The 13,355-nt window shown below is 52.7% G+C and overlaps 2 protein-coding genes across 3 annotated transcripts; both read right to left on the bottom strand.

Moving 5' to 3' along the window:
• Window positions 1–137: 137 nt before the first annotated feature.
• SLC23A3 (solute carrier family 23 member 3) lies at window positions 138–6,442 on the bottom strand. Of its 2 annotated transcripts, none has more exons than XM_004467735.5 (12): window positions 5,834–6,436; window positions 5,526–5,683; window positions 5,306–5,403; window positions 5,040–5,113; window positions 4,712–4,893; window positions 4,285–4,408; window positions 4,029–4,143; window positions 2,990–3,243; window positions 2,344–2,449; window positions 1,878–2,045; window positions 949–1,044; window positions 138–853 (listed from the first exon to the last, which is right to left on the bottom strand). In XM_004467735.5, exons 1-12 carry the CDS (start codon window positions 5,996–5,998, stop codon window positions 564–566), a joined length of 1,830 nt encoding a protein of 609 aa, XP_004467792.1. In that variant the 5' UTR covers window positions 5,999–6,436; the 3' UTR covers window positions 138–563. The 2 variants fall into 2 exon arrangements, with proteins under 2 accessions (XP_004467792.1, XP_004467793.1); XM_004467736.5 differs by having other exon boundaries at window positions 687–853; window positions 1,878–1,993; window positions 5,834–6,442.
• A 1,128-nt stretch (window positions 6,443–7,570) lies between these two features.
• CNPPD1 (cyclin Pas1/PHO80 domain containing 1) lies at window positions 7,571–12,405 on the bottom strand. Its single transcript, XM_004467740.5, has 8 exons — window positions 12,190–12,405; window positions 11,687–11,795; window positions 10,636–10,717; window positions 10,366–10,486; window positions 10,154–10,282; window positions 9,565–9,626; window positions 9,064–9,181; window positions 7,571–8,812 (listed from the first exon to the last, which is right to left on the bottom strand). Exons 1-8 carry the CDS (start codon window positions 12,256–12,258, stop codon window positions 8,267–8,269), a joined length of 1,236 nt encoding a protein of 411 aa, XP_004467797.1. The 5' UTR covers window positions 12,259–12,405; the 3' UTR covers window positions 7,571–8,266.
• Window positions 12,406–13,355: the final 950 nt, after the last annotated feature.

Genomic DNA, 13,355 nt, shown 5'->3' with positions numbered 1-13,355 from the left:
ACAAATCATGGTTGGGCTCAAGCTGATCTCTGAGCCTGAAAAATTCTCCCCACCCATTTTCCCCAGCCAAAAATCTTCCTCATTGGCCAAGGCCACCCTTTCCCAATTTCCCCAATCAGAATTATTTGTCCTTCCTCTTTGTTCCCACATTAGTTTAATCTTTATTACAGATTGCCTTCTGCTTTGCATTTCAGTTACTAGTCATAAACTAATTTTAAACTGTAAGTGACTTTGAGAAGGCAAAGCCCTTGTCTTATTCATATTTATAGTTCCAGGACCTTGCCCATGGGAGGTGCTCAATAAATATTTAAGTGAATGCTTGGGTTCAAGTGGCACTGAGTGTTCACAGGCAAAATCTCATTCATTCATGGCCCACTGAACCATGGCCCCTGCTTTGGAACAGTTAGGCCTAATTAACAGAAGGAGAGGCACCACACCTCCTGGGAAATGGGACCTCTGGTGGGCGCAGGTTTGACACGCACACACACACATACATCCTCTCCCTAAGAGAAAGCAGAGCATGGGAGCTCAACTAACCAAGGTGAAAGTAGGACTCCTGGAAATTATTGGGACCTCAGGTCTTGTCCACTGGGTCTAGGGCATGGCTCCTCCAAACCAGGCAGCAAGTCTACTGTCTCTTCTGGCTCAGAAGGCCCTCCTTCATCTCCAGGGTCCTCCGGCAGTGGGCAGAGGCAACGGAGGGGTTGGGGGATGCAGGGACACGGACTTTGGATGGAGACAGGAAGCCAATACTCTTGAGCAGCCTTCTCCCTATACTTCTGAGGCACCCCAGCGTCTTGGACAGTAAAAGGAGATTGCAGACCTTGACCTAGGCCTCGCTCAAGCCGTGTGCCTACAAGAAGAGAATTTGATCAGAACATTGCCTATTCCAAGAGGTGATGACTTCCTTCCCACTCCCCAGTCTGCTGGGGCTTGGCCTCAACTTACCAGGAATGGTGTTTTCAAGAACGAAGCCCAATACTCCAGCCAGGAAGATGGGCTCTGCCAGCAAAGAGCATAGTAGCACATCCAAGGGGCTCCAGCCTAGAGGGGATTGGAGCCAGGGAGGAGGGGAACTCTGATCCCAGCCAAGGCCAGGGAGTCTTACCCTTCTAGGCCTAAAATTAAGTCTTGGACTAAGGACAGATTCCTCTCAACTGTCGTTCCATCGGCCTCCCCCCTCCCTCTGCCTTTGCTCTTCCACTCTCTATTTCCCAGGCCCTTTTCACAGGATCCCTGCTCAGCACCCTAGTTGCTGAGCATCCACACACCCTCCAGAAATGCTTTGACTGTTCCAGGACCCCTTTCTCTGAAAAGTTGGTATTAAAAGCCCCAATTTAATCTCCCACTTCTTACCTTCTCTGCTCTAGCTTGGGCTTTCCAATCTTAGTGGGCCTCTACCCCCGGATGCAAGTAAAACACACTCCCCCTCCCCATTTGTGATAGCCAAATATGTTTTTAGACATTGTGAACCACTGCTCTAGACAAACAGCCCATTTGCTGCTCCCAGGATACCCCTGATAACTTCCTAATTCTATGTCTTTGTTTGTGATGGTTTCTCCAACAGGAATTACTTTCTCACCAAGTATGGTTTAAATTTTTCCATCCAAGCCCAGCTCAAGGTTACTTTCTCCGTGAAACTTACCTGGACCATCTCAAACAGAAGCCATCACTGTCACCTCTGAGCACCACAGCTCTTCATCTGACCTTTTCCTGTTATTTTCCCACACATCTCATCTCTTTAACACATGGAGACATCATTATATTCTAACTGGCTAGCATGGTGCTCAATAAATACTTGTTAGACAAATGGATGAACTGCTTATACCATTTGTGAAAGGAAGGGTATGATAATGCGGCTATAGTGTTCCTCCCACCTGTGCTGAGTAGGACCTGGGCTTCCCACAGCCATCTTGGCAGCAGCAGGGCCATGAAGACAGAGAAGCCAACAATGAAGACATTGCGCCCGGAGTCAATGTCAGCCAGGTGGAAGCTGGAGAATCCAGTAGACAGTACCACAGCTTGGGTCACCCCCAGCACCCCACCTATCTCATACAGAGAAAATCAAGGCAGTTGGGAGAAGGCTGGCACAGCAGGGGATGGTGCAGAGGCAGGCAGGTGTGTGGGGTGAGGGAAGGCTCATTTCCGATTCTGCAAAAAGCCCAGGAGCCCAGGCAAGAGGTCAAGATGCCGGACGGAGAAAATGAGGACATCAGATACACATACTCATTCCATCCATCCAGGGAGGAATTTCAGAAAGAAAGGGTGCAGGCCATAAAGAACCAGTCCGGCCAGACTGGTGGGTTCAGGCCCAATACCAGCCCTGCTGATATGTCCACTCACCAAGCACAGGCAGCGGGATGGTGGTGAGGAGCTGGGCCAGCCTAGGGGAGAGCCCGAGCCCCATGCAGAGCAGTCCCACCAAGAGGGCCACTCGGCGGGATCCGGCCTATGTGAAGAAGAGACACTGGAAAACACAGCTCCCCCTAGACTGTTCCCAGGTCTGCACCTGGCTGGCTCCTTCTCATCAGCTGGCTCCCACCTGAAATGTACCTCCTCCAAGAAGCATCCCTGACCACTTTATCTAAAGGTGCTCCCTCTACTCAGCTGCTATCTCACTCACCTGCTTTGTTTTCTTAACAACACTTATCACTCTCTCCAAGTTATCTTATTTTCTTGTTTTTAAAAATTTCTCCCTCTCCCTCTGTAAAGTTTCCAAGAGGCCAGAGACTTTATTTGACTTGATCTTTGGTGGAACCCCAGCCCTGGCACAGTGCCTGAAGCATACAAGGAGTTCAGTAGGGATTCAGTGTCTTCCTCACATTCCCAGTCCCATCTACCATTTCCAGGCACCTCTGTAAATGAGATAACTGCCAGGAAGTACCTGGTAGAGTGCTGGGCACAGCTGGCATCCAATCAGCGTATGTTCCCTTCCTTCTGTACCTATAGTCCCTAACCCCACCCCTACTCCCAGGTCCAAGGACCATACCTGGGTAAGACTTATGGTGCCCACGTTGGGGAAGCTGGATGCAGTGCCCATTGGACTTCCCAGTAGCCCAGCCAGCACACTGCCAAGACCTTCCAGGCTCAGTCCTCGACTGCAGGCATGTGGAGGTGGGGATGGTAGATTCAATAGCCGGCCACACAAGGCATAGCAACCCAGGGAACTGATGGAGGCTGCCAGAGCCATGGAGATGCCTGCAGCCAGAGCCCTGGGTGTCAGCACCGGCCAGTCCCACTCACCTGGGGAGGGAGAAAGTGCTATCTTGGGACCAGACTCAAGTCTATGCCCTGGGTGTCAGCACCGGCCAGTCCCACTCACCTGGGGAGGGAGAAAGTGCTATCTTGGGACCAGACTCAAGTCTATGCCATAAGAATCCTAAGAATCCTAGATAGCCCATTGTATTTGAAGACAACGTCTTGGGACCCAACCACAGAACCCATTTTTTTAATCATAGTCTACAAGGTCCTCTGGTCTGACCTTTACTTTTCTCTCTAGCCCTACCACACTCTACCTCACTTCCTTCACTCCAGACACACTAGCCTTGTTTCGGGCCCTTGTACTTGCTATTCTCCCTGCTGCCACAGGACCTTTGCACATGGGTTCTCTCTGCCTAGAATGCTTTTCTCTCCTGCCATCATCTAGTTAATTCCTACTCATCTCTCACATCTCAGCTCATGATCACTCTCTCAAGGATACCTTTCCTGGGAAGTGGATGTGGCTTAAACAATTGAGTTCCCGCCTACCACACCGAGGTCCCTGGTTAGGTTCCCAGTGCCTCCTGGAGAAGACAAACAAGGCAGCAAGCAGGCCCGGACTTTTGATTGCTTGCTTTTTTCAAGCACTAACCCAAATAAAACACCTAGGGTGAGAGGCTGGAATTGACCCTCAGATTGGCAATTTCTCTTTCCTGTATATTTTGAGAAAATGCAGGATTTAACTTAGAAATGAAACTCGTTAAATCTTAAACTCAAAGAAACAGATATCCTTATGGAGCAATAGGAGGGAGGACTAAGAAGAAACCTACCTGGGTGAGGCAGCCAAAACCACGGAGCCTCAGCGGGGGCCCACAGCTCCAGGGGGGTAATGCTGAGACCCAGAGGGGCAGAGACGATCCACACACAGACCACAGGGATCAGCACCTGAGGGGCAAGGCTGAGACAGCAAAGAACCTTCCACACTAACCTTGGTGGGGCGGACAGTCACCAAATGGGAGAAGGCCAAGTGGGCCCCCGAAGCCAGCCCCTGGACTCTCGATGGTCCCTGCCCAGAACCCCACATACCGAGATGAGCCGGAAGGCAGGGATGTGAGCGCGAGCTGGAGGGGCTGTAGGTGGCTTCCAGCACCTCTCAGGTAACGGGCAGGAGCCCAGGTGCTGAGAACAAACCACCATGAGCAGGATCAGCCTAGGAGAGAGAAGGTGCCTCAGGAGCGAAACGAAGCAGGCATCCTATGGGGATATTCGTGGAGGTGGTCCCAGAGAAGGAAACCTCCATGAAAGGAGTAGGAGGGGCCAATAGTCAGCATGAAAGTCAGGGAGACCAGATGAATCCAGGAGAAGCCTTGGATTCGAAATCCAAAAATAAAAGTGTTCAAAATCAAAATCCCGGCTCAGATCTCTGGTGCATCTGATAGGTCCAGCAGCTCTGCCCTCCCCCACCCCACATGCCCCACTGGTCACCGTCCCACAGCTCTCAGGACTTACGTACAGCAAGGCCAGTCCCCAGTGAGCAGAGCAGAACAGGGCCACCTCCCTGTGGGCAGAGAATCCTGCCACGACCAGGCTGGGGGCCAGCACCAAAGGCCCACAGTGCAGGAACAAGCAGCCAGGGGTCCCCAACAGTCCCAGCATGCCCTGCAGTAGTCCAGATACCACCACTGCCCCAGATACCTGATGGAGTAGAGAAGATGGAGAGGAACATTCTGCTCATCAAGTGGGCCTGTTTGGACCTCCTAATTCCAGGGATAGGTCCCTCCCCAAAAACAGAAACAAGAGCCCCCCCAATCCCTACCACTACCCTTCCCCCTCCTACTCACCTCTCTGAGAGAGGTATTCCCAAGCTCCGGGTCATGGCAGCCAGGTCCCCCACACAAGTGCAGCATGAGGGAGGCTGGAAAAGATTTGGGGCATGGAGAGAAAAAAGGAAGTGGAATGGAGCCCAGTGCTCTACAGTCCTAGCTGGTTCCTGGCCCAGCTCCAAGACTCCTGTAGTGCCTAGTCTCAATCTTGCACCCACCTACACCTGTCTGTTCAGTTTAGCACCCAAGCCCACCCTCCTGCCATGCCCGTGCTCAGTGCTCACAGTTTCCAGGTGTCCAGATGGCCATAGGTAGCTTCTGGCTGATCAGCACCACAGCAGGGATAAGGTACTCTAAGGAGGGGGCCTGTACTAGAGGCAGCCTGTAGGAACAGCAGCCCTGACAGGTGTGGAAACATGTGGCAGCCAACAGGATTTCCCCCAAAACCTCTCCTACTCCCTGGACCTTGCCCGCGCCCCCCCACCCCCAGGGAGGTCCCCTCACCTGCTGCCCATCCAAGTTTGCAGGGCAGTAGACACACCACACGAAAAGAAGCTAGAGGCCAGGAGCTGGGCGGGCGGGTAAGAGAGTCCTCCTGGGGGAAGACTGTGAAGGAGGAGCAGGTGGGAGGCACAGAGCAGACAAGCCAGGACCAGGATGTGCTGTAGGAGGAATGCAGAAGGGTGGTCCTCAGACACCTGCCTCTCCCAGGAAACACCTGTTTCCAGAGGGTCTCTCATGGTACACCTAACCCTCCTTCAGAAAAACCACCTTCTTCAGCCAGCAGCAACTCCTGCACCTCTGCCTCCTACCTGCAGGGCCAGAAGACAGCTGAGACCCCAGGTGGGAGGTCCACACGAAGGGGTCCAAGAGAGAGATGAAGGACTCTGGGAAGCAGGTGGTGGCTGTGGGAGAGCCAGGGTATCCTGGGAGCCCATGGGTTGGAGTTGGATGGGATGGGGAGGTGATCGGCTCATGCTGCCCTGGCTTTTGTCTTGCAGTGGCTACCCTGGAGTTAAGTAGAGAAAGAGGTCCGAGTTTGGGTGGAGTTTAGCTGCTGGAGGTGTGGAAGGGGTGGGGGTGCCAACGAAGCGGAGCGAAGGGATGAGGGATTTGGGACAGGACACAGCCCTTTCACCTTTGCCCAGCTCTTGTGTAAACTCCATCACCCATTAACCGGGGAGCCAAATTCTGGACCCCTCCCCCCAAAATCTCCATCCAGAATCCCCTACTCCCGGATCACACTCCAGAAAAGTAGGATAGGAGGGGTAGGGAGGCAACCTATTAAAATAGCCAGGGGAGATTTTTCAGACATTTAGAATCATCACAGATCCCCAGTTCGCAACCATATCAGGAGAAAGCCCCCTGGATACCTCAAAATTAAGCTCAGGGATAATATGCTCTACATCATAAATAATGACAACAATGATCACTACTCCGAATAATGCCCTAACTTTTCTGTGTGTGCATACACATGCACACACACACACATATATATGCAATGTAAAGGAATAGCAATTTATCATAGCATGTATTTCAATATTGAAAATCTTGGGCAAAACTAAACCAGAAAACAATGAAATAGTCCAATCCCACACCCACATGTAAAATCACTGTGAATGCAATAGCTACAAATGCAACTGTTACTAGGATTTTATTGGAGACCCAAACACCACAAGCATTGTTACTATTGGTGACCTGATTTTCCAAAATGGTAAACAACTCCTGGCAAAGTGTTGAACAAAATACAGCAGCTTTCTTCTATTTTGCACAGAGGTACATTCCTAGACAACTGAGTCTTTCAGAATGTGTGCAAACCAGTTCGTGTTTCCTAGACTCAGATAAACATAAACAGGTGTTTCATAGACGCGATGTCCAGCAGGTCATTCAAAAGTTGTCCTGGAAATTATTCATAGCGAAGGAGGTCCTGAGCAGACTAAATGCCCATAGCGTCCCTCAAATCCTCATGACAACTAAAATATGCCCCATAAATTTCCAAAATGCCCTACCGGGGGCAGTACCATCTCTGAGTGAACCATTTAGGTAGTCCCAAATATTCTCAGTTGCTCAGTACAACTGTTTTCCTTCTTCAGGTGATAACCCAGCGTTGGAGTTCTTTTAATATCACCTACTACCATCTCATCTTCATCAGACCAGTGAGGAATTCACGGTAGAGAGTATGCCTTGGGACTTGCCCTCAAGGAGCTCCCTAGGCTCTGCAGGATACACGGCTTGGCCCCTCTTCATAAAGTATGCTTCAGGGTCCACAAGGATGGTACACAACCAAAACGTGATGGACAGGGCCAAACCACAAGCAAGGTAGTTACTACTTGAGTCCCACGACGCCCCAAGTCCAGCAGTGCGAGGTGTCCCAGGGTGCTGGGAGTGGATACAAGGGGATGTTTGAAATTGGAGCCCACCATTACCAAATAATAGGTAAGTTTTGAAGTGGAGCTCAGAAAAAACAATTTCCAGGAAGTTGGGAGGCTTAGAAGGCAGATGCTGAGAGGAAAGATCAAGGGCTGCCGTAGAAGGAAGAGTCCAGGCCATGCAAGTGAAACTCTTTATTGAAACCTCAATTCTACAAAAGCCTGAAAACCCCAGATACAAAGCAGTGGCCGAGAGGAGGCCTGGGAAGAGAACACACTAGAGAGGAACCAGAAGAGAGGAAGGCCTAGGAGCAGGGCACTGAAAGGAGGATGGAAGACAAAAGATCAAGGTGGAAGGTCCCAGCAGTCCCTGGCTCCAACAGACTACATCCAGGGGAAGGGTGTGGGGAGGGTTTCCCACCTTCCCCAGCCTTCCCTCAGCAGGTCCCACCTTGGCCCTATCAGTCCCTGGCTTTCCAGCCTCAGAGACATCACACAGACCAGGGTCAAGTTTCCCTCCCTTCCTCATCCCACTTCTGTCATCTCCCCTTTAGCCTCTCATCCTAAGAAACTCAAAAACAAAAGTCTAGAAGAACCCAGGGGAGGTGGAGAGACAGGGCCTTCTCTGTTGACCTATGACACACCCCTGGCCACTGAGCTGAAGCCTCCCTGGATGCCTCACTGCCCCAGCCAAGCAGCCAGCCAGAGGTCTGGGTGAGTGACTAACCTTCAGTCTTTCTGCCCTACAGCCCCTTCAGCTCCATCACCCAGGGCAGGGGACCAGCCAAGAACCCAGAGCAGAGAGGTAGAGAGAATCTAAATCAAGCTTTGTTCCCCTGGTTCTAGGGACTCCTAAGTCCTTTCTCAGAACCCTACCTAGCCTGGGAAAATCAAAGACTTGAGGCGGGCCAGCTCCATGATGCTGAAAAGGGAACATTTCTGGGGCTGGGGGAGCAGAGAGGGCATTGGGCTCCAGGACCAGGGTGGAGCCAGGCCATGGGCATGGTACCAAGGCCTGGGAGGCCCACTGGGGAGGGTATAGTTGGAGTGGTGGCAGGCACGGCAGGTTGGGGAGTCTCTCTGGAGCTTCTGGCAAAGGAGGCAGTTATGGAGAAGAGTGGGAGGGGCAGGTGGGTCAGGAGGAGGCAATGGCGGGGGAGTCAATGAGGCCAGAAGACTCCCCCAGAGTGAGCGCAGTCCTGTGTCTACTGCCAGGCCGCTGGAAACGTTAGCAGGAGACGGCAGGCACTGTGGCAGGGGAGAAGGTATGCAGGGCTCCAAGAGGCACCTGGAGGTCAATCCCAGGTCTGGGGGCCCGGGTGGGGGCCTGCAGGACAGCCCCAAGGACTGGTGTACTACAGCCACTGACGCCACAGCAAGGGCCACGCTGCTCACATATGCCATGGCTAATAGGCAGGACAGCTGCAGAAGAGAGGATAAAAAAGGTCAATGTCCAAATATCTTTGCTCCAAACCTGCTTCTGACACTCTTTAATACTCGTACTCCTCGTCTCTAGAAACATGTGTTCAAGTTAGAACCCTCTGTGACCATTTACACCCTACCTTACCCATCTACTCCCTAACTCCACCTACCGAGCCTTTCAGCATTTGCTTTACATCAACCCAGCCTATGCGCTTGGCCTCTCAACCCCTTTCCCTCCTGACCCTCCTCACCTTTGCCAGGCTCTGGCAGAGAGAACCCAGGGCCATCTGCCAGGCTGGCTGCTCCAGCAGCACACACAGGTCTGTGTAGGTATACCAGCCCCGCCGCTGCCCCTGCTGCTCAGCCACACTGGTGGAAGGAGAAAAAAGACAAAGAGAGGCTGCAACTCACCTGCACCCAGCCTGATGGTGCCCTCAGACCCCCTGGAACCTTAGTAGCACCTCAGGACCCATCAGAAAATACCGGAGTGCTTATTAATTGTACAGATTCCTGGGCTAATCTGAACCAGAAACTTAGGGTGAGGCCCAGGAATATGTATTTTAAATAAGCTCCTCTTACCCCTACCCTCCCAAAAGTGATTATGAGGTAGACAGACAAGTTTGGGAACCACCACCTTTGGTAATTCTCTTCCTTGCTCTCTCCAGATACATATATACTCAACTCTAGCTCCCATAACTCAGGCCTTACCCTTCAAATCTCTCAAGGCCCTCTTCCCAACCCCTGGAACCTACCAACTCTCCAGCCAGCTCAGCACCTCGAAGATCTCCCGAGGGTCAGTGTAGAGACGCCAATCCTGTGGGGAGGACAAGGCAAGGGCACCAAATGAGACCTAGCTATGAGCCACAGTCTTCTAATAACAGAGAAGCAGCAGCTACAACCATCGCTATGGCTAATGCTTCTTTGGCACTTGCTACAGGCCAGACACTGTTCCAAGTGCTTTTACATATTAACTCATTTAATCACCTCGTCCTTGATTTCACCTTGCACCCTGTTAAGCCTCAGTATGGTCTGTGCCCATAGGCAGCTCAGAGCCTAGGGGCAGAGAAAGTCAGGAAGCAAATAGCCAGAACCCAATAAGATAAGCTCCAACTCAGTGCATACAAGTACTGAGGCCCTGGAGAAAAAGAGGAAGGGGAGGAAACAGTCCACTCCTGGTCTTACTGCTCCAGGAACGCTAACAAGGAAAGACACAAGGAAGACATGATGGGTACAGGCAGTCAAAGAACTGAAAAAACAACAGAAGACTTAAAGAGAAAAGACAAAGGATGAAAGGGACATAAAGAGGGTACGGGAAGACAGCAAGGGAGAACAGCTGCTCACCATGGCACTCAGGAAGCCCCTCTCCAGGGCATTGAGAGTAGGCACGGCCATACCCCCAGCTGCTCCCCATTCATCATTGAAGACCTCCTCCTCTTCCCCTTCATCATAGAGGTACTTACTGGCCACCATCTGCAGAGGAGCCAGGGGTACTGTCAGTAGAGCTGACACCCAGTTCCTTGTTCACCAGGGAGATGAAGGGAGCGGCATCTTACCATGGAGATCAGGAACAAGTCAGAAGATGAAACATGCTGGAGGTAGTCTGGGTTTCGGTGTCGGAGCCGCTCAATGTACACCAGGGCTAACATCATGGCACATGGGGAGATGCATGCCTCCCTGGGGGGCAGAAAGGATCAGTAATTGAGCTCAAGGGTCTCTCCACTCTCGTAACTCTTAGGATGCTCATCCTTGTCTTTCAAGGTAAACATGCCCTTCTCTCTAGGGCCCAAACATTCTCATCCTGTTCCCCTCAATTCCAGGCTCACCGGGACACATGAGCAACGTATTTCTTCTGGAGCCGGCGAATAGGGCTGGGAGCTGCCTTCTGGAGCAGTTCCACAGCGATGTCTGCAAGAGGGTAAAAGAACACATCCTGAGCAAACAACTGTCCTCCTTCTACCCCCACTACTCTCAGCAGTTCTATATTATCTCAGGGATAGGTAACAAAATAGAAACCCCGGAAGCAAACTTGGCCCAATGGATAGGGTGTCCGCCTACCACGTGGGAGGTCCACGGTTCAAACCCCAGGCCTCCTTGACCCGTGTGGAGCTGGCCCATGCACAGCCCTGATGCTCGCAGGGAATGCTGTGCCACCCAGGGGTGTCTCCCGCATAGGGGAGCCCCACGTGCAGGAAGCGCACCCCGTGGGAGAGCCGCCCAGAGCGAAACAAAGTGTAGCCTGCCCAAGAATGGCGCCGCACACACGGAGGGCTGACACAACAAGATGACGTGACAAAAAGAAACACAGATTCCTGGTGCCGCTGATAAGGAGAGAAGCGGTCACAGAAGAACACAGCGAATGGACACAGAGAGCAGACACTGAGGGGGAGGGGAAGGGAGGAGAAATAAAAAAATAAATCTTAAAAAAAAAAATAGAAACCCAATTCTCCCACACTGAGACAAAAAGCCCGTGCCAAGGGCTTAGCTTCTTACAGTTTAGGAAGGCTTATTTCCCTGTCACCTGAAATTATCTGTATTTGTTTTCCACTCTTGTTCATTTGAGAAATAAACACACCTCATTTACTTGGGAAATATATGATAGATGATCTTGAAAAAAGTGAAAGCTTCATGTCTACAAATCAAGTGTGATACAGATTTGTGACCCAACATTGTTTTTGTTTTTGTTTTGGGGTTGTTTTTTTTTAATCTGCTTCATTTAATTGTTTAAAATGGAACAAAAGCGGGGTTCTTGAACCAAGTAACAATGAGCTAAGTACGGAGAAACAGTGCAACTCAGGAGGTGCCTAGGATCATTCAGGTGACCGCTAGTAACCCCATGCCCAGGCTAGTCACAAGCACTCACACCACACTCCTAACCTGCCACGGGGCTGGAGAGCTCCTCCAGGCTACAGTCAGCCTCCCAGTCCCAACCATAGTAGAGTCTCCTTCGGATCCGCTCACTCAGCTTCTGGTGTCCTGGGAGGAACTGAAACAGGATAAGAGGGTGGTGGAAGGTGAAGAGCTCGGAGGGCTACAAGGGAGATCCCGGCTCCGGGCTAGAAGTGGGGTGCGGGGTGGGAAACCCGCCTCCCTGCCAGCAGGGCCTGCGCTCCACTCAAGCCCGCGATCTCCGGGTTGTTTCCCGATGGCTGCCTGATCCCCGGTGGGAGAAAGCTTCCCCACCGAGAAGAGGTCCTGAGACGAAAGTGGCCGCCCGTCCGTACCCCGCGGCTCTCCCTCAGGGCCCAGGCAGCCGGGACCTCGAGTAGGTACTGCCGGAGAAGCTGCCGCCCAGCTCCGGGACACCGCATCCCTGCAGGGCCCAGCGGGGAGAGCGCCTGGGGTCGCGACTCCCGGCGCAGAGGCCGGGCCGCGCTCACCGTGAAGTCCTGGAAGCCGGTGAGGGAGAAGGTGCCTTCCTCGTCCAAGAGGAGCCCCGCCAGGTCCATCGCGCTGTCGGCCGCCGCCCTGCGAGGCGGGGAGGGAAGGGGGCGAGTCGTAAGAGGGCCGCGGAGCCGCCCCTTCCCGCGCGTCCACCTGCCTCCGGGTGCCGGCCGCCGCCCTCGCCCGTGCCACCCCCTCCCCTCGCGCCGGCGGTGGCAGGCGGGCCCGGAGAAGGCGGGCCCTCTTCCTGTTCCGCCCCGGGAGCCGGGCGCGGCGCTCCCTCGCCGAGGGAAGTGGGGCAGTGGTGCGAGGCGCCCTCCGCTGGGCCGTGTGGCGCGCGCGCCCCGCGTTTACAAGCCGCCGGGCGTCGCGGGGCACTCGGCGCCCAGCACTTCCTGCCGCACGCGGGTAAAGAGCCCGAGTCGGACTCCTGGTCTAACTTTGACCCCGGACCTGTCACAGCTGAGCCATAGCGTGCTCTCGGCTGAGAAACGGGGACAGTTCTTAGGGGACCGTGCGGCACTGAGGATAGACGAGGCTGGCCATTTCATATGGACGTGTATAAATCAGGGCGCAGAACAGCGAGTTGCTCCCCCTCTGTGCTGTGTTTTAGGGAAAGATCTACACACACAGCAACGTACATAAAAAGCATCTGAAGGATACAAAACAAACATAGAGCCTGAACTGTGAGCAGGGTGGGAGAAATTGCTTTTTGCTGTCAAACCTTTAGTAGGTTTAAAATTTCAATAAGCTTACTTACATATCTATTTGGTAGGGTTATTGCAGGTTTTAAATGATCTCAAGGAAATACAATGCGCCTGGTACGTGGTAAACATCAATAAATCGCATTAACATGCGCCCCCAGCCCCCACACCCCGAAGTAAACAGCACCTAACGTGGCTTTATTTTTAAACTCCCCCAGTGGGAGAACTCCAATTTCTGGAGGCGGGAAATGGGTTGACAGACAAAGAACAAAGAACATGTCTTGAGTAGGTGAAGCTGTTTTTGAGTCTGCCGAGTCACGCGCTGGTGTTTGTTTACTCGCTGAGGGGAAGGAACTGGAAGGAGGAGCGCGTCGAGGGTTCAGTACTGCGACCGCCGCCCTGCTCTTCCTGAGCACAAGGAGATCCTAGGAGGGATCCCGGGCGTCGGAGGACCGGGG

The sequence above is a fragment of the Dasypus novemcinctus genome, chromosome 7, assembly GCF_030445035.2.
Source record: "Dasypus novemcinctus isolate mDasNov1 chromosome 7, mDasNov1.1.hap2, whole genome shotgun sequence".
NCBI classification, from domain to species: Eukaryota; Metazoa; Chordata; class Mammalia; order Cingulata; family Dasypodidae; genus Dasypus; species Dasypus novemcinctus.
This window is presented reverse-complemented; position numbering and strand designations above follow the sequence as displayed.

Excerpts from the sequence above, each read along its gene's own strand:
- SLC23A3 (XM_004467735.5), bottom strand. The coding sequence starts at position 5,998 with ATGAGCCGATCACCTCCCCATCCCATCCAACTCCAACCCATGGGCTCC. Across the intron at positions 5,114-5,305 it reads CATCTGGACACCTGGAAACT|CCTCCCTCATGCTGCACTTG; the intron begins GTGAGCACTGAG and ends AATCTTTTCCAG. Across the intron at positions 4,144-4,284 it reads CTGCCTTCCGGCTCATCTCG|GTGCTGATCCCTGTGGTCTG; the intron begins GTATGTGGGGTT and ends CTTGCCCCTCAG.
- CNPPD1 (XM_004467740.5), bottom strand. The coding sequence starts at position 12,258 with ATGGACCTGGCGGGGCTCCTCTTGGACGAGGAAGGCACCTTCTCCCTC. Across the intron at positions 10,487-10,635 it reads TACGTTGCTCATGTGTCCCG|GGAGGCATGCATCTCCCCAT; the intron begins GTGAGCCTGGAA and ends TCTGCCCCCCAG. Across the intron at positions 10,283-10,365 it reads ACTTGTTCCTGATCTCCATG|ATGGTGGCCAGTAAGTACCT; the intron begins GTAAGATGCCGC and ends GCTCCTCTGCAG.